The sequence below is a fragment of the Pyrus communis genome, chromosome 13, assembly GCF_041283825.1.
Source record: "Pyrus communis isolate YQ-2024b chromosome 13, ASM4128382v1, whole genome shotgun sequence".
Classification (NCBI taxonomy): Eukaryota; Viridiplantae; Streptophyta; class Magnoliopsida; order Rosales; family Rosaceae; genus Pyrus; species Pyrus communis.
Window position 1 is genome coordinate 24,971,467 of NC_142577.1, and position 18,336 is coordinate 24,989,802.

Sequence of the window (18,336 nt, forward strand, 5' to 3'; positions counted from 1 at the left end):
AAAAGGAAGAGGCGAAAAGAATAAGTTTTATAACCGGAAGTAGCATTGGAGAATTCTGTATTTGGGGAAAATTACAGTCACATATGGATAAACCTCCTAAGCTGTGGGCATAGACAAGATAGAAAGCTCCCAAATCTTGGGGAGATCCTTGAAAATGATGGCAATAATGTAAGTTCCTTAATTAGTGATTGGTCTATGCATACGCTGCGCAATGCCTGCTGGAATTAGTAAAGCCTGTTTTATTTATTTTGATACAAGCGATAATCGGGGAGAAAGGAGTCGAACTTGGGACATCAGGTGCAAGACTCAATACTTTTTAGTTTACCATTTAAGTTACAAATCTCTTGCACTAAGACTACTTTATTAATTTTTACTCACTTTCGTAGACTCATTTTAAATTCTTGGCAACATTGTAATCGTCGTCCGTACAAGAAGGAAGCTTCAACCTACACATCATATACACACGCATTGTATATATATCCCCGCAAGGAGACTCAATTGGCCAAGCTTCTAATACATTAGAAAGCTACACGATGGCATCTGATCTCTATGTGCAACCTGAGTTTTGTGGTAAGAATACATCTAATGAGGTGATTGGCTTTGATCTCAATCTGTCATCCATGTCATGCCTTCCCTACCCTTCTCTTTCGGCTTTGGAGCACGATTCGGCGAACTGGGTGATTCCATTCGTCGACAAAACGAGAAATCATAAGAGGCTAAAACAGGAACATGATGCCAATTATGGATTCAAAGTGGGTACTGATTACTATAGTTTTTACACTGGCAGTGACAGCAATATGTGTACTAGTGGCTTGACCAGCTTGCCAACAATCCGATTCCGGGATCACATATCAGCGCACACGCGGAGATACTTGGCAGCAGAGGCCATGGAAGAAGCCTTTGCAACCTTAATGAGAGGCAAGGAAGATGAATCCGGAGAAGGAGAAGGAAGTGGAGATGAAATGAAACTAGTCCAACAACTCATTGCTTGTGCCGAGGCTGTGGCTTTTCGTGACACAGCTCATGCATCAGCATTGCTTTTTGAGCTGAGAGCTAATGCGCAGGCCTTCGGGACATCATTCCAGCGAGTATCTTCCTGCTTTGTCCAAGGCCTTGCAGACCGCCTTGCGCTAGTTAAACCACTGGGGGACGGAGGAGTAACAGACCCGAACGTGAAATCAAAACCTTTTTCAGCAGAGAAGGACGAGGCTTTACACCTTGTTTATGAAATCTGCCCACAGATCCAATTTGGTCATTTCGTAGCGAACGCATCAATATTGGAAGCCTTTGAGGGAGGAAGCTCAGTCCATGTCATAGACTTAGGCATGACCCTAGGCCTCCAGCACGGGTACCAATGGCGGGACTTAATAGACCGTCTAGCCAACCGTCCAGGACAACCCTTGCACCGCCTTCGCATCACAGGAGTTGGTAGCTCTTCCGAACGCCTTCAAGTAATCGGCGACGATCTCAAGCTGCATGCTCAAAGCATGAAAATAAATTTGGACTTTTCAGCAGTGGAGAGCAACTTGGAGAACCTTAAGCCCCAAGATTTCCATTTGGTTGATGGGGAGATTTTGATCATCAATAGCATTCTTCAACTTCATTGCTTGGTAAAAGAGAGCAGAGGGACATTGAACTCAGTTTTACAAGCACTTCACGAGCTGTCACCAAAGCTTATGGTTTTGGTTGAGCAGGACACAAGCCACAACGGGCCTTTCTTTCTAGGGAGGTTCATGGAGGCACTGCATAACTACTCCGCCATCTTTGACTCCTTAGACGCAATGCTGCCCAAGTACGACACGAGGAGGGTAAAAATGGAGCAGTTTTATTTTGGGGAGGAGATTAAGAACATCGTAAGCTGCGAGGGACCAGCCAGGGTGGAGAGACACGAAAGGGTTGATCAATGGCGCCGTAGGATGAGGCGTGCGGGGTTCCAACCGGCGCCTTTGAGGACGACGGCACAGGCCGTGAAATGGCTAGAAACTAATGCTTGTGAGGGTTACACGGTTCTTGAAGACAAGGGTTGCTTGGTTCTTGGATGGAAATCAAAACCTATCATTGCAACTTCTTGCTGGAAATGATGTTGTCTGTTCCAACAAAACCTTGCCTAACAACAGAAGAATAACGTTTATGAAATTTATCATGTTACTGCCAGATTCTCTAAATACTTGTTGTGGAATTAATCATGTCTATTTTACAACAAAAAGTTCTCTTTTCTTTCAAAGTAAGAGTGATTTTATTTTATTTTTTTGGAAAAAGGGGCTAATTCTAAATTTCTAATAGCCTAAACATAACTATTCATCACCGTACGTGTAACATTACGGTCTAATAAAGCAACATTATGTGATAAAAAATTTATTAGAAAATTTTATTTTAATCTTGGTAAAGATGACTTTTAGATTAAAAATATGAGTAAGATCAAAATCTAATTTTAATCCCTTGATGCATTAATAACCTAATTTATTAACTACATTTTGATTTTTTAATTATTTCTCTTTTTCTTCCTAATTTTAATGTATTAATTTTATTTCATTTTCATTTTATTTATCATAATATATTTTGTTGTAAACATTTAGGTAAACTAATTTTTGTTATACAATAAATTTCGATGTACTTTGTCTTCTTTATTAAGGTATATTAAATTCATTATAATACATTTCGGTGAGAGATTAAATAAAGTACACATTGATTGTTTTGAATTAAGAACACATCAATGAACTATAATCAATATGTAATATATTTTAATTTTTAATTTTCTTGAAAGATTAAAGTTAAAAAACGTAATATTATATTATTGTACGTGAACGCTACTAGTGAAGTAATTTATTGTAAGTGTGAGATGATTGTTTGAGGCTATGACTCAAACACATGCATCCAATGGACCATTGTGGCAAAATAGACGGCCAACAATACATAGCCATCAGCAGCTCCATCGTGATCTGCCACGTGTACGGCTGGCGTGTAACAGTTCCCATTCCAAGCTACTCTCTGGTCTCTCTATATCTCACCAAAAATTCCGTTCCCTCGGACAAAATAACGACGTGTGGATAAGAGTCCCTCCTCGGATAGTCCCAACGGGCTTCCTTTTCTCGCTCACACGCTGAGAAATCCAGGACTCTGCAAAAACCCAAGTGAAAAATGGAGGTGGGTTTGTCTCTAAACGCAGCGGTTCGGCTTCCGTTGTCGAGCTCGAGGACCCACGAAGATGGTCTGGTCAGGCACTCATTGGTTTCCACAAAGACGACGACTCAGAAAGCGGCTGAGCAAAGGCAGGTCCGCCGCGCGCTGGTGGTTGAATCAAAGGGCAAAAGGGGAATGATGGCCCGCCAGTTTCAACCCAAGAAGCCTCCGCCTCCTGCCATGCCCAAGATTGAAGACGACGGCAACCCTCGTTTCGTCGTCTTTATCCGAATGGCCAATGTTTGTTCTCTGTCTCCCCCTGTCTCCCCCTGGTCTCTCTCTCCTCTGTTTCTTTTAATTTACAAGTTTGTTGCTTGGACAGGTTTACCTATGGTACCCACTTAGTGTGATATCAGGTGGTACAACGGCTAAAATCATGATTGCCGCAAAAGATAACTTTCTGGGGAAATATATATACAAGGATACACTTGCTAGAAATCTTGCTGCAGTCATTTACAGAGTGAGTTTTGTTCTTTGTTATTGAATTTATGATCTAGTTGCATATAATTTGTTACTTGCTCAATCTAAATATACATTGTCCATGCTTGTTGCGGCTTATTAAACAAGCTGTTTTTGTGTTCATGTCAAGAGAGTCCAACATTTCTGTGTCCATACAGATTACAGACAAGCTCGGATGCTTCTCTGTAATCTGTATGGACACAGAAATGTTAATTAATCGCGGTTTAGGTATATGTTGATTAATCGAGGGTTTAGGGACATGTTGATTAATCCTTGTGGCGGAGATGGTCCAACATTGTTGATTAATTGCGGCTTAGGGACATGATCTGCTTTTTTAGTAACTAAATGCGAATTGTATGGTGGTTAAACATTTTTCGAGCGGCTTTATTCTCTCGTTGCTTGATGTTCTGCTTTTACGTTTAGTAACCAAATGCGTTTTGTATGGTGATTAAAACATTTTTCGCAAGCAGCTTCATATTCTCAATTGTATAAATGCTTGTTTCGTTTTCATTTCAACAGGATGAGAAGGAAATACAGAAGACAGCATTTAAGCAGTACCGAGTTTTGCGGTCAGCTACTGAGTTTAGATATGGCTACAAAATTGTCGTAATGCTCTTATAACCTCTACATTAAGTAAAAGTTCATTTGTAGATGATTTTATTCTTTTCTCACCACTAAAATGCTTAAAACTGTTCAGTGCCTAAGTCTGTTCTGTGGCAATCGTGTAGGAAAACGGTAATATGAGAGCAGCACTTTCTACCTCGGATGTAATTGAGGTAATTCGCCTACTCCATCGTCTTTGTCATGAGATTATAAGGTATTACGGTGTTAGACATTCAGCCGGTCACATGCTTCATGGCCTGAAGAACTAGAGAGCTTCGTTTCTTCTGATAGAAATTTGGTGGAATCTAGACACTACAGTTGAAATCAAACCTTCTGTTCTATCAGCTTGTTTGATTACCTTTTGCTCTAATATCGTTTGCGATTCTGAACTCAAATTTCAGCTACCAACAAAAGACAAGCTCAAAACCACATTTGACAAAGTGAAGGATTTTTTTGGGGATGCAAAGGAATCTTTTGGCAAGCTGACAACACTAAACTTATCCGAGTCTGAAGAATCAGAAGGAAAAACCGAAGAACAGGGAAAGTGAGTCATATGCACACGATACAATTGATAAGTTTTTGGTTTCTCAACTGTAGTTGTCGAAAGGCTTTCTTGTTATTGTCAGGCAACATTCGAACCTAAGGCTTCCCGGATCAATCCCATTCCCCCTCACATAGCGAAAACAACGATTACCTATCACTCTACATGCCTAATTAATGGTTCCTTCCTTCTAACAGGGTAAAGAGCTGAAGATGGCAGAGGCATTTGCTTGATATGGTGCAGAGGCCACAGACTCTTTGAGAGTTAATGCTCACTCCGCTGCATGCTCCTTTCACGAAAGGTCGTTTAGGATTCTACACAGGGTTTTGGTCATAGATCTCTATGTCAATTAAACAGAATTATGTCTTTGCCAGTGTAAATTTATTTAGCCTATTCCACACTTATATCTGGCATTCTTAAGTAAAAGTACTCGCAACAAGTTGGTTCTTTGGAAATTCGCGCTGATACACGTAAAAGAACCTAATTGCGGGCTAAACCGCATATTAAGATGCAAGTGGTAGATTGCCCTAATGGATAGTGTCTTCCTTTTTAATTTACTTTGAGTTCAAACTCTCCCCTTTTCCTTAATGTAGTTTAGTACATAGTATTGTTTGTAATAAAAGAGCACTTAAATGTTAAAATGATCCTTGTGTTTTAGCCTTCCGACCAACATGGTCCCTATGTTTTCAATTCTGTCAATTTAATCCTTGTGTTTAGCTCAGAACTCAGTTAGTCAATGTGCTTCTTTTTCCATGTTTCAAATTGATTAAAAAAAAAGAATAAAATTAAGAAATTAAAAAAACTATAAAAGACGTCTACTACTTTTCCTATAATCTCAGCCACCACCACCATCATCGAATCCATCCAAAGCCAACAACCACCATGGATAGCCCCATAACCACCCATCCTATCTCTTTCTGAAAAAACTTGACACCCACGGTCTCCGACCTGCCATCGAATTCTGCGTCATTTCTCTAACGATACATCGACGTTATGTTGCTTTCCACTCCCAAGCACCAGTGTTAATCCCATACGACCCTAATTTGAGTCATCTCCGCATCCACCACCTTCGTAGCATCGATCTACACTCCTCCTTTTGTGGATCTCCCTCCCCACTGCACGTTCGTGGTTGGAGATGTTGCCTTGAATTTTTAATCTGAACTTTTATTTTACTTTATTTTTTTAGTTTTACATTGAGTTTTCATATTTCTTAAATAAATAGGTTTTTTTTAATAATTTAAAATGAAATATTTAACGGTAAATTAACAGAATTGATCAAATTGGCTAACGGTTTAAAACATAAGTACTAAATCGGTCAAATTGAAAACACTAGGACTAAATTAATCAAACATGTAAAGACAAGGATCATTTTGACATTGAAGCCTAAAAAAATTTTAAAAAAAATTCGTAAGATCATAATAATTAGCATCGTACAAATACGCGGATTACATTTATGCGGATTTCTAACAAATTAAGAAGTGGTTTAACTTCTATTTCTTCTTAATACAATGTTTAGAATTGAATATTGAATATCCTTTTGCTGATTTTTCTTGGGCTATTCTTTGCGATCGTTTTTCCTCAACCATGTATACAACTGAAAAGTCTAAACCCGGCGCCGATCGCGACCGGATATTACCTTACTTGTTCTGTTTTATACGCTTGTCTTATTCCTACATACCATTGAGTTCAAACATATCTCCCCCTCCGGCAGAGCACCCGAATTCACCGTCGACGATGCTTCTCTTGCCCAATTCAGTTACACCAAATCCAATTACACGCTCGCCTACAACCTTGCCCTCAACATCTCCATTAGAAATCCCAACAAACGCTCCGGCCTCGAGTACCGTGGCATCCAAGTCATTGCATACTATCAAGACATGAGGTTTGCTCTGGTGACTTTGGTCAATAGTTCCACACGCTTGAGGTTTGCTCTGGTGACTTTGGTCAATAGTTCCACACGATGTCACCAAGGCCTCAAGAACACCACCGTTTTGCAGAACGTACTTGTTCAAGTGTACATGAAATTGCTGTTGTTTGAGGAAAGCTGATGAGACAACTTCCAAGTTTAGGTCTGAGGCCACGGCCGGAGTTTACATGATCGACGTGCTGCTTGCTTTTCAGGAAGTGAAACTGATCAACATTAGGTTTAATACTAATGGAACACCTGTGAGTGATTTCAACACTACAAAGTGCTCAAGATTTTACCGTGATGCGGCAGATCAACGCTTTTAATTTTTCAACCAGCTGAGTTGCTGGCTATTTGTTAATTAGATGATATATGTTACTTTCTGAGGAATGAATTTATAAAGGAATTCGTACGGGTTTTTATGAAAGTTTTCTGAAACTTTGTTGTGGTATACCCGAACCCAAAACCCTAAACCCTAAACCTAGAGAAACAACAGAGAAGAAACATGGTATCGACTGCCAGTAAAGGTTAACACGAATTCTTCGATCCTAATCTCTTCCGCTACTTAATTTCTTGGGATGCTTGCAAGACTACAAACAAACTGCACCACAGAATCATAGATAACTAGTTTAAGATCGATGTTAATTTCAATTGTCAAACTTGCGCTTTTGCTTGTGATAAAACATTGTCAGTTTTGAAACTTATGGTGATGATGATCTTCTTTCTTCACATCAAGTACTGTAACAACCTTCTCTGGCATCGGGACAAGTGGACAACAGTTTTTTCATGACCTAGCGGTGAAGGGATAGGTGAAACCATTTCTAAAAGTTCTCCCTTTTAGGTCAATTTCTTTGCTTTGCTGCTCTTATAATTTCCGAATATTGATGATTTTTTAAGTACATACGATTTCTCCAGTTGCATCTAGTTTTATTATGTAGAAATAGTTTTGTGGATTTTAATTTAGTTTCAGATTCCATGGTTGTAAAATGAACAAAACGCGTCGCTGAACTTCAGGGTCTTCCAATACAAGTAGTGAGAACCCAAATAGTGTGTTTGTTCATGGCCTTTACTCGGTTGCAGCTGAGCATGGTATGTTTATGCATCACAATTTCTCAGACGTAAAGCCTTTCGCTTCGCCTGGAAACTCCTAAAGGACAAGTGGATCTGCCTCCATTTTTAAAAGACATTCTTTTCTTGGTGAAAGTGCTGAAGAGGTGCCCACAGATCCTGTGTCCGATCCCATAAAATTACTCAAGGGACAGCTGATAATTACCGTTCTTTGGACGAGGGTTTTGTTCTTCCCTGCTTTAACATATTCGTATATAAACAACGGTTTTTAGTATATCATGTTCCTATACAACGGTGGTTTAGTATCTTTTGTTTGTTCAGTGTCCCTTCAGTTCTGTTTTTAACTAAAAGTTTGTAATCAATTCTATTTGCGAAATTTTCCCAAACAGTACCCCTTCAATTCTGTTTTTTACTATAAATTTGTAACCTGTTCTATTTGCGGTTAATTTCCCCGAACATTAATTGACCTGATCTGCTCTTGCACAAGCTGGCCTACAGTCATCTAGTCTGCTTGTTGGTACTGATTTCACAAACAGCAATGAGTGGACAGGTTCAGTCTTATCTTAGTTATAAGAAATTCTTCGGTCACATGACATCATTTGAAGGAATGCAATATGCTTAGGCTTTGTTTCAGGCTCAAGAAGTTCGAGGTCATTTAACTGGAAAAACATCACCAAATTGAAAAAGTAATATTATTCATACCATATTTTTGTATTACATTTTCATATCATTTTAAATAACATTTAAGATTTTCATACCATTTTAAATAACATTTAAGATGAATAATTATATCATTTGAATTAATCAGATTTTTAAATTTAATTTATTATTTAATAAACTAATAATTAAAAAAATAATTAATTAAATAATAATTATGATATACGATAAGTAATTCAAATAATTTGACTATCCACATCAGATACCATCTAAAATAATATAAAAATATGTTATAAAAACATAATATAAATAACATTGCTCTTCGAAATGCTCAAAATCCCTATGAACAAGCGATCTCAATTAACCGGAAAGTCATGGAAGCCTTTGAACAAGGAAAAGAAAGAGGCCGTGCATGGCATCACTCAACAAACGTTGATGTCCAAAATCTTGGAAGTCATCGACGCCTTTGGAATAGTAATGTATAAGACCCCATCTTTAACCTCAGCCTTAATCTTCTCAAACTGAATATTCTCCGGCAACGCTATTCTACTGCTGTACCTCCCATAGCTCTTGGCTGACCACTCCTCCCCATTTTCTTCCACCACCGCCCCATTTTCCGTCTTCTTGACAGCCTTCTCGGCCTTCACAACCAGCATTTTCTCCTCCACCCACACCTTCACGTCCTCTTTTGTCATCCCGGGCATGTCGAATCTCATCTTGTAAGCATCCTCACCTTCTTTGATCTCCCACGGCGTCCTTCCCCTGCTGTACCCGCCCGTCTCGCTCGTGACTGGCGTCCTGTACCCGCCGGAGTAGGCAAACGGGTCCTCCATCAGACCCTCCATCGTCTCCATCATCTGCTGCACCGTCTTGGCCGTTGGAAACCGGTCCCACAACCCTGCCAAATTCAATTTTGTTTCTTAAACTACTCAAATCTAGAACATGTTTGAGACCGTGTTTCTGAAAGTGCTAAAAGAGTCACCAAAAAGAATTTGACTCAAATTCCCTGACCGACTTTCAACGTGTTTCCAATGAAAACACTACTAGCAGAAGCGCTTAGGAACAACCCAAGCAGTCCTAAAGCTTCAAAGGTAAAACTTTGAAGTGGGAATTCGAACTTACCGATGGGCGGCGCTGAGGCAGCTCTCTTTCTAGGCTGGGCCTGCTGTTGTTGGAGCTTGGTGGCCCTCTGCAAGTGATCAAGGTTGTCTCTTGCATCTCCTGCCATGGCCTTAAGGCTGTTCTTACTACTGTGGCTAAAACATCCGCCACCATTAATTGGTTTTGAGAAAACAGGGTATCGCACATTTTTGGTTTTCACAGATGACAGTGGGAAAAAGGGGCTGACATTGGATACGGCCTGAGACATTTTGGTACTCTCAAATGTTAGGTTTCGTTTATTGGTCAAGATATTAATGGAGTTGTAGGGATCTGTTTGGTAGTTAAGAAATCTAGATAAGAAAGTGAAGGGAATGGAATGAAACTTGAGGAGAGCGTCCAGGTTTTCCAATATTTAAAGGAAAGTGTAGACATTTCTGGAACAAGATGGAAGGAGGAAGACGCATTCAGAAGCAGACAGTTCTGGAGAAGTCCAGAAATGTTCACTGGATAAGGAAAGATCTGAGAGAGACTCGGTGGCGAATAAGAAACGGCATCGTTTGGAAAATAGGCAATTTGGCATTTATTGGTTTACGTTTTTAAACTTAGGCCATCTCCAACCAAGGTTGGCCAGAGCACTCGCTTTAGCCTTTTACCCTCTAAGATATTAATATTTTAATGTACAGTATATGATCATATTTGCATTCATCTCTAACCGAGGATCAAAGGGCTATAGGGCTCGTTTTAGCCCTATCACAAAAAACCGTTTTCAACCGAAGGCCAAAGGATCATAGGGTCAAACACAATTTATTATTTAAATTTAAAAACTACATCAACTTAAATTTATGTTGTATAATTTTTATGTTGGTTAATGTTATTTAATGTTTTTTCATATTGTTTAATGTTGTTTCATGTTACTTAATTTAATTTAATGTTGTATAATAGCTTAAGAAGTTATAGGAAAAAAATAGAATTTAAAAAAATATATATGAAACAAATTTTGTAAAATAGAAGTTATAGGAAAAAAATTTGAATTTAAAAAAAATATATGAAACAAATTTTGTAAAATAGAAGTTATAGAGAAAAAATTTTGTAAATAAAAACTGTAAAAAAAAAATTTCAAAAATAATGGCTAGCTAACGTCAACTAGCCGTTGTATTCAAAATTTTCCCAACTATTCGTGTTGGTTCTAACCGACACTATTGCTCTTATTCCTGTCAATTATATTTGACAGTTTTAAACAAAATTTTGGCCAGCCCGAGGCTAGCTGGCTGGCTGGAAGGGGCCAGCCATTTGACCCTTTCAGATTCTATAGGGCCCATGAGCTCTCTGGCCTAACCCTCAGTTGGAGACGGTTTTCGGGCTATTTTCGGCCTTCTGGACCTTTCGGTTGGAGATGACTTTACAATACTCGCGGGAACCTCATTTTGATAAGACCTGTCGTAATGAATAGAAGCAAGCTTTGCATGCCAAAGGAAATGAAGACACTAAAATCTAGGGTGGTGCTATCGACACATTTATTTTACTTTTCACACACTTTTTGTTAATTTTTGTTATTTAATCTTCTTCAATTCATTCGATTCAACGGCCAGAAGAACGTGTGTGGAAGGTAAAAATAGATGTGTGGATAGCACCACCCTAAAAGAAAAGTGTTAAATAAATTTACCAACAAAAATTCTATGTCATTTATATTGTTAACTGGACCCCGTTTGTTGATCACATTGTCGAACACTTCTTGAGGAGTAATGTTATTCATACCATCTTTTTTATACCATATTTATATACAACCATAGATGACATCTGATGTAAACAACCACATCATTTGAAAAATTTGCAAAACCTGGGAAATGAAGGAAAAAGACTCCTTGTATACCACAATTATTATTTAATTAACTAGTTTTTCTTAATTATTAGTTTATTAAATAATGAATTAAATTTAAAAATCTAATTAATTCAAATGAAGTGGCTGTCCACATCAAATGCCACCTAAGATGGTATGAAAATGTGGTACAAAAACATGGTATGAATATCATTATTGCTTCTTGAGTACACGTAACCATGTAAGTCTCACACATATCAACGGGTACACCTCTATTTTGAGAAGTGATTAGTAAATGTGATACAAATAACATCATCATTTTAAACCAACATCTACGCTGGGAAAGTAGCCCTCATCATACTGATCTGATCCACTTCTTATAAGCTGAATACCCTCCAAGCTTTCATGACTCTCAATGTCTCTTATCTCATGTATCTTCTTTCTAAAGACATGCTGCCATATATTACTCAGTTCTTTCATTCTTATCGGCTTAAGAAGATAATCACATGCTCCATGTTGAACTCCTCTCATAACCCTACTCGTTTCTCCATCAACAGACATCACTGCACAGGTAAAACGGATATGATATGTCAGAAATTAAGTGGTGATAGACATTTTTCTTTTGAAGACAAAGCTTTATTGGTCAACGGCAGAGTACTGACTAATAACTGGAAGATCCATCTCAAGTCCTACATGCTCGAGAAGTCTAAAACCATCCATGTCAGGCATGTTCACATCACTGATAACAATGTCATATCCATCCTTCTTTTGGCGAAGCAAGTGCAAGGCATCTCTTGCCAAACCACATGTAGTCACTGAAACACAGACAAAAAAGGGAGGGAAAAAACTTCAGAAATAATGAAAATTAATTGATGCTGTCATCATTCGAAAGCTGATTATATTATCAGACTGGCCAAAGCATCGTGTTTAACAGTCGGACAAAAACAAAATTCCGTAAGACAAACGGATTTCCTTTTCTATATGAATAATGGAAGACTTCTTTACTTGTTTAGATCATGTACAAGTAATCATACATGAGAATATCCCCCAACATAACCAAAGTAACTACTTCAGTTCCCCATATGAAGTACCACGAAAATTTATTGAGCAAGGATCATAAACAGACTAAAAATGGTCTTTGATTAGGGTAGTTGAAACAAACATCGAAAGGAAAATGTGCTAGACAGCGCATAAAACCTGAAATCCAAGCATGACAGCAAGATTTGGACAGTATTTAACTGCAGCAAATTGTCCATACAACTGATCAGAGTAATAATTCTACAGGTACACTACCAGAGGCACCGAAGAATACTCCAGTTATCTAAAATCCATCACCTTTACGTGTTTATATTCGATACAGAATAAGTATTTAACATTTGATTGAACTAACTAATTAACGGAAACACATTATCATTATCCTCCTGCATAGCAGCCTGTAAAGACAATCAAATACTCTATCTCAACTAAACCCTGATCATTCTACTAATCCGTTTACTTAAATCGAAAAATCGATAACTAAATTGCTGCTTCTGGGAAGATTAAAAATCCTTGCTTTCAACAAACACAGTGGTTAAATTACCAAATATGATCAAAATTCCACTCATAAGTAAGAACCCACCAAAATTAACCCACAACTCAAAAACCCATCTCCAAAAACACCAAAAACATTCAGGAAACCCATGAATTTCCAGAATATAGAGAAGAAGAAAAAAAAAAAAACAAAGGTTGAACTTTAAAGAGTGATCGAAACAGAGGAATAGTGAGAAAACTGAGATAGCGTGAAACAACCTTCGTAGGAGCACCTCTTGAGCATCTTTTCTAAGATCTTAAGCCAAGTGGGATCGTCGTCGACGACGACGACCCGGAGGCCAGCCGGAAAAGTATCGTTTCGGGGAGAAGAGAAGCTACTCTCCATTGAGAAAAAGTTAATGGAAGGAGGAATAAGATTGAAGTGGGAGGGGTAGCGTGGGGACTTACAGCTCGAATGAGATTATATAGCTTCGGTGTTGATTGTTGGCTCAAGCAAAGTAGTCTAAAACCAATAAATGATGTTGGCTACTTTTGTGGTCAAAATTGATGGTTGGCATGCTACATGTGGGAAATAAAATGGATGCTCTTATGCCTAATTTGTGGTCAAAGAATGGATGCACTTATGCCTAATTCTTTTGACTTGATGAGAGGCCTTTGGCCTATAAAAAGAGGTGTAGGCATAACTCAAACACATCAAGGAAACAAGGAAGAAAGAAAAATAGCAAGAAGCCATTCGGCATAGAGAAGAATTTTCTCAAATTGTCTTGCTTTGTATTTTTGGTTTTCTCTTCCTATTGTAAGTGTGTGGGCTTGGGTTATTCGGGTCTTTGGGAAATTGAGTGATAAACACTATTGTATGTTCTCATTGATTATAGTGAAATACTCCGTCGTCTCCAAACTGGATGTAGGCATTGCCGAACCAGTATAAATCTTGGTGTTCTTGTTGGTATTGTTCCATTTATCTTTTGTCAGTTATTGTGGTTTATTTTTCACTCACACTTGGTTGACGCTTCCGCACAACAAGTGGTATCAGAGCCTAGTGTTTCGACTAGGCGTTCTCGTGGGAGTGAAAAATTTACTGGCGCTACAGTCCCGTGAATAGTGCCGAGTAGATGGCTGGAGATAAAGATGAATCTGTGAAGGGGAAGGAGTCGGCATCGTCTTCGTCGGCATCTACATCCAATAGACATCAAATTGCTACTACAAGGTTAGAGGTTGATAAATTCAATGGCTTTAATAATTTTGGTATGTGGCAATGTGAAGTTATGGATGTGTTGTATCAACAAGAGTTGGATATGGTTCTGGGAGATAAACCAGAAGATATTGATGACAAGCAGTGGACACGAATTAATCTTCATGCTTGTGCTGCTATTCGATCGTTTCTTGATAAAGAGTTGAAATACCCGTATATGAAGGAAACTTCTGCTAAGGAGTTATAGACAAAATTGGAGGAGAAGTATATGACCAAGAGCGCAGAAAATCGGCTCTTCTTGAAAAAGCGACTCTTCCGATTTCAGTATCGTCCAGGTATTACTATGCACGAACACCTCAATGATTATAATAAAATACTTGCTGATTTGGCAAACCTTGATGTGAAAATTCCTGACGAGGATAAGGCACTATGTTTGTTAAATTCATTGCCTGATGATTATGATCATTTGACAACTACTCTGTTGTATGGAAAATCCGAGGTGAAACTTGATGAGGTGTCTGCGGCATTGGTGAATCATGAGTGTCGTAAGAAGGAACTGAAGACTCACAATTCACAAACCGAGGCATTTTTTGCAAGGGGTCGAACAGAGGAAAGAAAATCTGGGAAGCGGGGAAAATCTCGTTCAAAGTCACGAGGGAAGTTTCCTGCTAAAGATGAATGTGCCTTTTGTCGCCAAAAGGGTCATTGGAAGAAAGACTGCCCCAAATTGAAGAACAAAGAGAAGGAGAAAGCGGGTTCTGAAGCAAATATTGCAAAATCTGGAGATGATGATTTCGAGTTTGCTTTGGCTAGTTCATCTGCTGATGGTCACTCCAAGGAGTGGATTTTGGATTCAGGTTGCACCTATCATATATGTCCCATTCGAGAATGGTTTTCTAGCTTCGAGGAGCTGGGTGGTGGAGTTGTTTTGATGGGTAATGATAATGCCTGCAAAACACAAGGGATAGGCAAAATCTGTTTGAAGATGCATGATGGAACAGTCAGAGAATTAAGTGATGTTCGGTATGTACCGGATATGAAGAAAAACCTTATCTCTCTGGGAGCTTTGGAATCCAAGGGTCTCAAGATCACCATGAAGGGTGGAGTTCTTAAAGCTGTTTATGGGGCACTGGTGGTGATGAAAGGTACAAGACGAAATAACTTGTATTTCTTGCAGGGGAGTACAGTTATTGGTGAAGCAGCTGTCACCGAAGCTGCTGACGCAGATAGCACAGACACCACGAGGTTATGGCATATGCGTCTTGGGCATGCTGGTGAAAAAGCGTTGCAAGGATTGGTGAAGCAAGGCTTATTGAAAGGTGCAAAGGCATGCAAATTGGAATTCTGTGAGCATTGTGTGTTGGGTAAGCAAACTAGAGTAAAATTTGGCATTGCTATTCACCACACTAAAGGCATTCTTGATTATGTTCACACTGATGTTTGGGGACCTTCCAAGAATGCATCTTGGGGAGGTAGCCATTATTTTGTCTCTTTTGTTGATGACTTCTCTAGAAGAATATGGGTGTACACCATGAAGCGTAAAGATGAAGTCTTGAAGATATTCCTGAAGTGGAAAAAGATGATTGAAACGCAAAGCGGTCGAAAGATCAAGACTCTCAGATCAGACAATGGGGGTGAATATAAGTCTGATCCTTTCTTGAAAGTTTGCAAGATGAGGGTATTGTGAGGCACTTCACGGTTAGGGAGACACCGCAACAGAATGGGGTGGCGGAGCGCATGAACCGTACTTTGCTTGAGAAAGTTCGGTGTATGTTGTCTAATGCTGGATTAGGCAAGGCATTTTGGGCTGAGGCAATTACTTATGCAAGCCATCTCATTAATCGATTGCCAGCTGTTGCGAATGAGGGCAAAACGCCCATGGAGGTATGGTCTGGTAAACCTTGTACTGATTACAAGTTCTTACACATATTTGGTTGTCCTGCTTACTATCATGTCAGAGAAAGCAAGTTGGATCCAAGAGCAAAGAAAGCTCTATTTATGGGCTTTAGCACTGGCGTGAAGGGATACCGACTCTGGTGTCCAGATGAGAAGAAATTTGTTGTAAGCAGAGATGTGACCTTTGATGAGGCTGCTATGGTTAATCAGAACAAGCATGAAGGTGAAACTGAAACGACCAAGACCATGAGTAGCTCAAAGCAGGTGGAGTTACTGAAGACTCCAGTTGTTCCAGTAAGGTCTGATGTTACAAACACTAGTCCTACAGTTAATCATGATGATGAGGACGAGGATGATGAAGAGGAGGCACCTACCCAAGAGCCTCCACAGCAACAAGACTATATTGCAACCAGAAGATCGAGAAGGGAAATTCGAAAGCCTGCTCGATTTACTGATATTGTGGCATATGCACTTCCCGTTATTGAAGATGATATTCCATCCACCTACAAAGAAGCTGTCATGAGTTCAGAGTACGAGTTGTGGATGAAATCTATGGATGAGGAGATGAAATCTCTTCATAAAAAATAAGACTTGGAAGCTGGTTCAGTTACCAAAAGGGAAGAAAGAAATTGGTTGTAAATGGGTGTATGCCAAAAAGATGGAATCTTTGGGAAAAGACAATGTAAGATTCAAAGCCAGATTGGTAGCTAAAGGCTATGCTCAGAAAGAAGGCATTGACTACAATGAGGTATTTTCTCCTGTAGTAAAACATTCTTCTATTCGTATTCTGTTGGCTTTGGTTGTGCAGTTTGATCTTGAGTTGGCCCAACTTGATGTCAAGACTGCGTTCTTACATGGTGATTTGGAGGAAGAGATTTATATGTCTCAGCCAGAAGGTTTTAAGGTTGCTGGAAAGGAAAATTGGGTTTGCAAATTGGAAAAATCATTGTATGGCTTGAAGCAGTCTCCAAGACAATGGTACAAGCGATTTGATCGATTTATGATCGGGCAAAAGTACACAAGAAGTCACTATGACCATTGTGTATACTTTCGCAAACTACAAGATGGAACCTTCATTTATCTGCTTTTATATGTTGATGATATGCTTATAGCATGTAAGAGCAAAGTAGAGATTGAAAGGTTGAAGACTCAACTGAGTAATGAATTTGAGATGAAGGACTTGGGAGAAGCTCGGAAGATACTAGGTATGGAAATTGAAAGAGATAGATCGAAGGGCAAGATTAGTTTGTGTCAGAAGCAGTATTTGAAGAAGGTACTACAACGTTTCAGGATGAATGAAAATTCAAAACCGGTTAGTACACCTCTTGCCCCTCATTTCAAACTTAGTGCTTCTATGTCTCCTAAAACTGTTGAAGAGAGTCAGTACATGGCTCAAATTCCTTATGCAAATGTTGTTGGTAGTTTGATGTATGCTATGGTGTGTACTAGGCCTGATATTTCACAAGCTGTTAGTATTGTTAGTAGATATATGCATAATCCAGGAAAAGGGCATTGGGAAGCTGTGAAATGGATTCTACGGTATATTCTGGGTACTGTGGATGTTGGTTTATTGTTCCAGCAGGATAAAATTACTGGTCAATGTGTTGTTGGATATGTGGATTCTGATTACGCAGGTGATTTGGACAAGCGTAGATCCACTACAGGTTTTGTATTCACTATTGCTGGAGGTCCAGTAAGTTGGAGGTCGACTCTGCAATCTACAATTGCTCTGTCAACTACTGAGGCAGAATACATGGCTGTAACAGAAGCTATAAAGGAAGCCATCTGGCTTCAAGGGTTGCTTGATGACTTAGGGGTTCAACAAGACCATGTGGATGTTCATTGCGACAGTCAGAGTGCTATTCATTTAGCAAAGAATCAAGTTCATCATGCACGTACGAAACACATTGACGTGAGGTTCCATTTTGTTCGTGAGATTATTGACGAGGGAGATATTCTTCTTCAGAAGATTGGGACCGCTGACAATCCTGCGGATATGTTAACAAAGCCAGTTTCGTTGCTCAAGTTTAAGCACTGCTTAGACTTGATTGACATTTGTAAAATTTGTTGATTGCCCCATGGGGGGAGTGGGAGACGACTATTGGAAGTTCTACTTAGAGGGTTTGCGCCAAGGTGGAGATTGTTGATTGTTGGCTCAAACAAAGTAGTCTAAAACCAACAAATGATGTTGGCTACTTTTGTGGTCAAAATTGATGGTTGGCATGCTACATGTGGGAAATAAAATGGATGCTCTTATGCCTAATTTGTGGTCAAAGAATGGATGCACTTATGCCTAATTCTTTTGACTTGATGAGAGGCCTTTGGCCTATAAAAGGAGGTGTAGGCATAACTCAAACACATCAAGGAAACAAGGAAGAAAGAAAAAT

At 39.1% G+C, this 18,336-nt stretch overlaps 3 protein-coding genes and 1 pseudogene across 4 annotated transcripts; 2 read left to right on the forward strand and 2 right to left on the reverse strand.

The window, feature by feature from the left end:
• Positions 1 to 533: 533 nt before the first annotated feature.
• Positions 534 to 2,149, forward strand: LOC137736628 (GRAS family protein RAD1 pseudogene; annotated as a pseudogene).
• Positions 2,150 to 3,024: 875 nt separating this feature from the next.
• LOC137737032 (multidrug resistance protein) lies at positions 3,025 to 5,443 on the forward strand. 2 transcript variants are annotated; one of them, XM_068476378.2, is made up of 6 exons: positions 3,025 to 3,420; positions 3,503 to 3,640; positions 4,159 to 4,245; positions 4,368 to 4,415; positions 4,644 to 4,786; positions 4,981 to 5,443. In XM_068476378.2, the coding sequence occupies exons 1-6, from the start codon at positions 3,139 to 3,141 to the stop codon at positions 4,991 to 4,993; spliced, it is 711 nt and encodes a 236-aa protein (XP_068332479.2). In that variant the 5' UTR covers positions 3,025 to 3,138; the 3' UTR covers positions 4,994 to 5,443. The 2 variants fall into 2 exon arrangements, with proteins under 2 accessions (XP_068332479.2, XP_088539681.1); XM_088683555.1 differs by lacking the exon at positions 4,981 to 5,443 and having other exon boundaries at positions 4,644 to 4,790.
• A 3,241-nt stretch (positions 5,444 to 8,684) lies between these two features.
• LOC137738361 (small heat shock protein, chloroplastic) lies at positions 8,685 to 9,915 on the reverse strand. Its single transcript, XM_068477996.2, has 2 exons — positions 9,537 to 9,915; positions 8,685 to 9,312 (listed from the first exon to the last, which is right to left on the reverse strand). Exons 1-2 carry the CDS (start codon positions 9,781 to 9,783, stop codon positions 8,837 to 8,839), a joined length of 723 nt encoding a protein of 240 aa, XP_068334097.2. The 5' UTR covers positions 9,784 to 9,915; the 3' UTR covers positions 8,685 to 8,836.
• A 1,600-nt stretch (positions 9,916 to 11,515) lies between these two features.
• Positions 11,516 to 13,312, reverse strand: LOC148691995 (two-component response regulator ORR26-like). The gene is made up of 3 exons (XM_088683603.1): positions 13,120 to 13,312; positions 11,994 to 12,146; positions 11,516 to 11,894 (listed from the first exon to the last, which is right to left on the reverse strand). The coding sequence occupies exons 1-3, from the start codon at positions 13,244 to 13,246 to the stop codon at positions 11,647 to 11,649; spliced, it is 528 nt and encodes a 175-aa protein (XP_088539729.1). The 5' UTR covers positions 13,247 to 13,312; the 3' UTR covers positions 11,516 to 11,646.
• Positions 13,313 to 18,336: the final 5,024 nt, after the last annotated feature.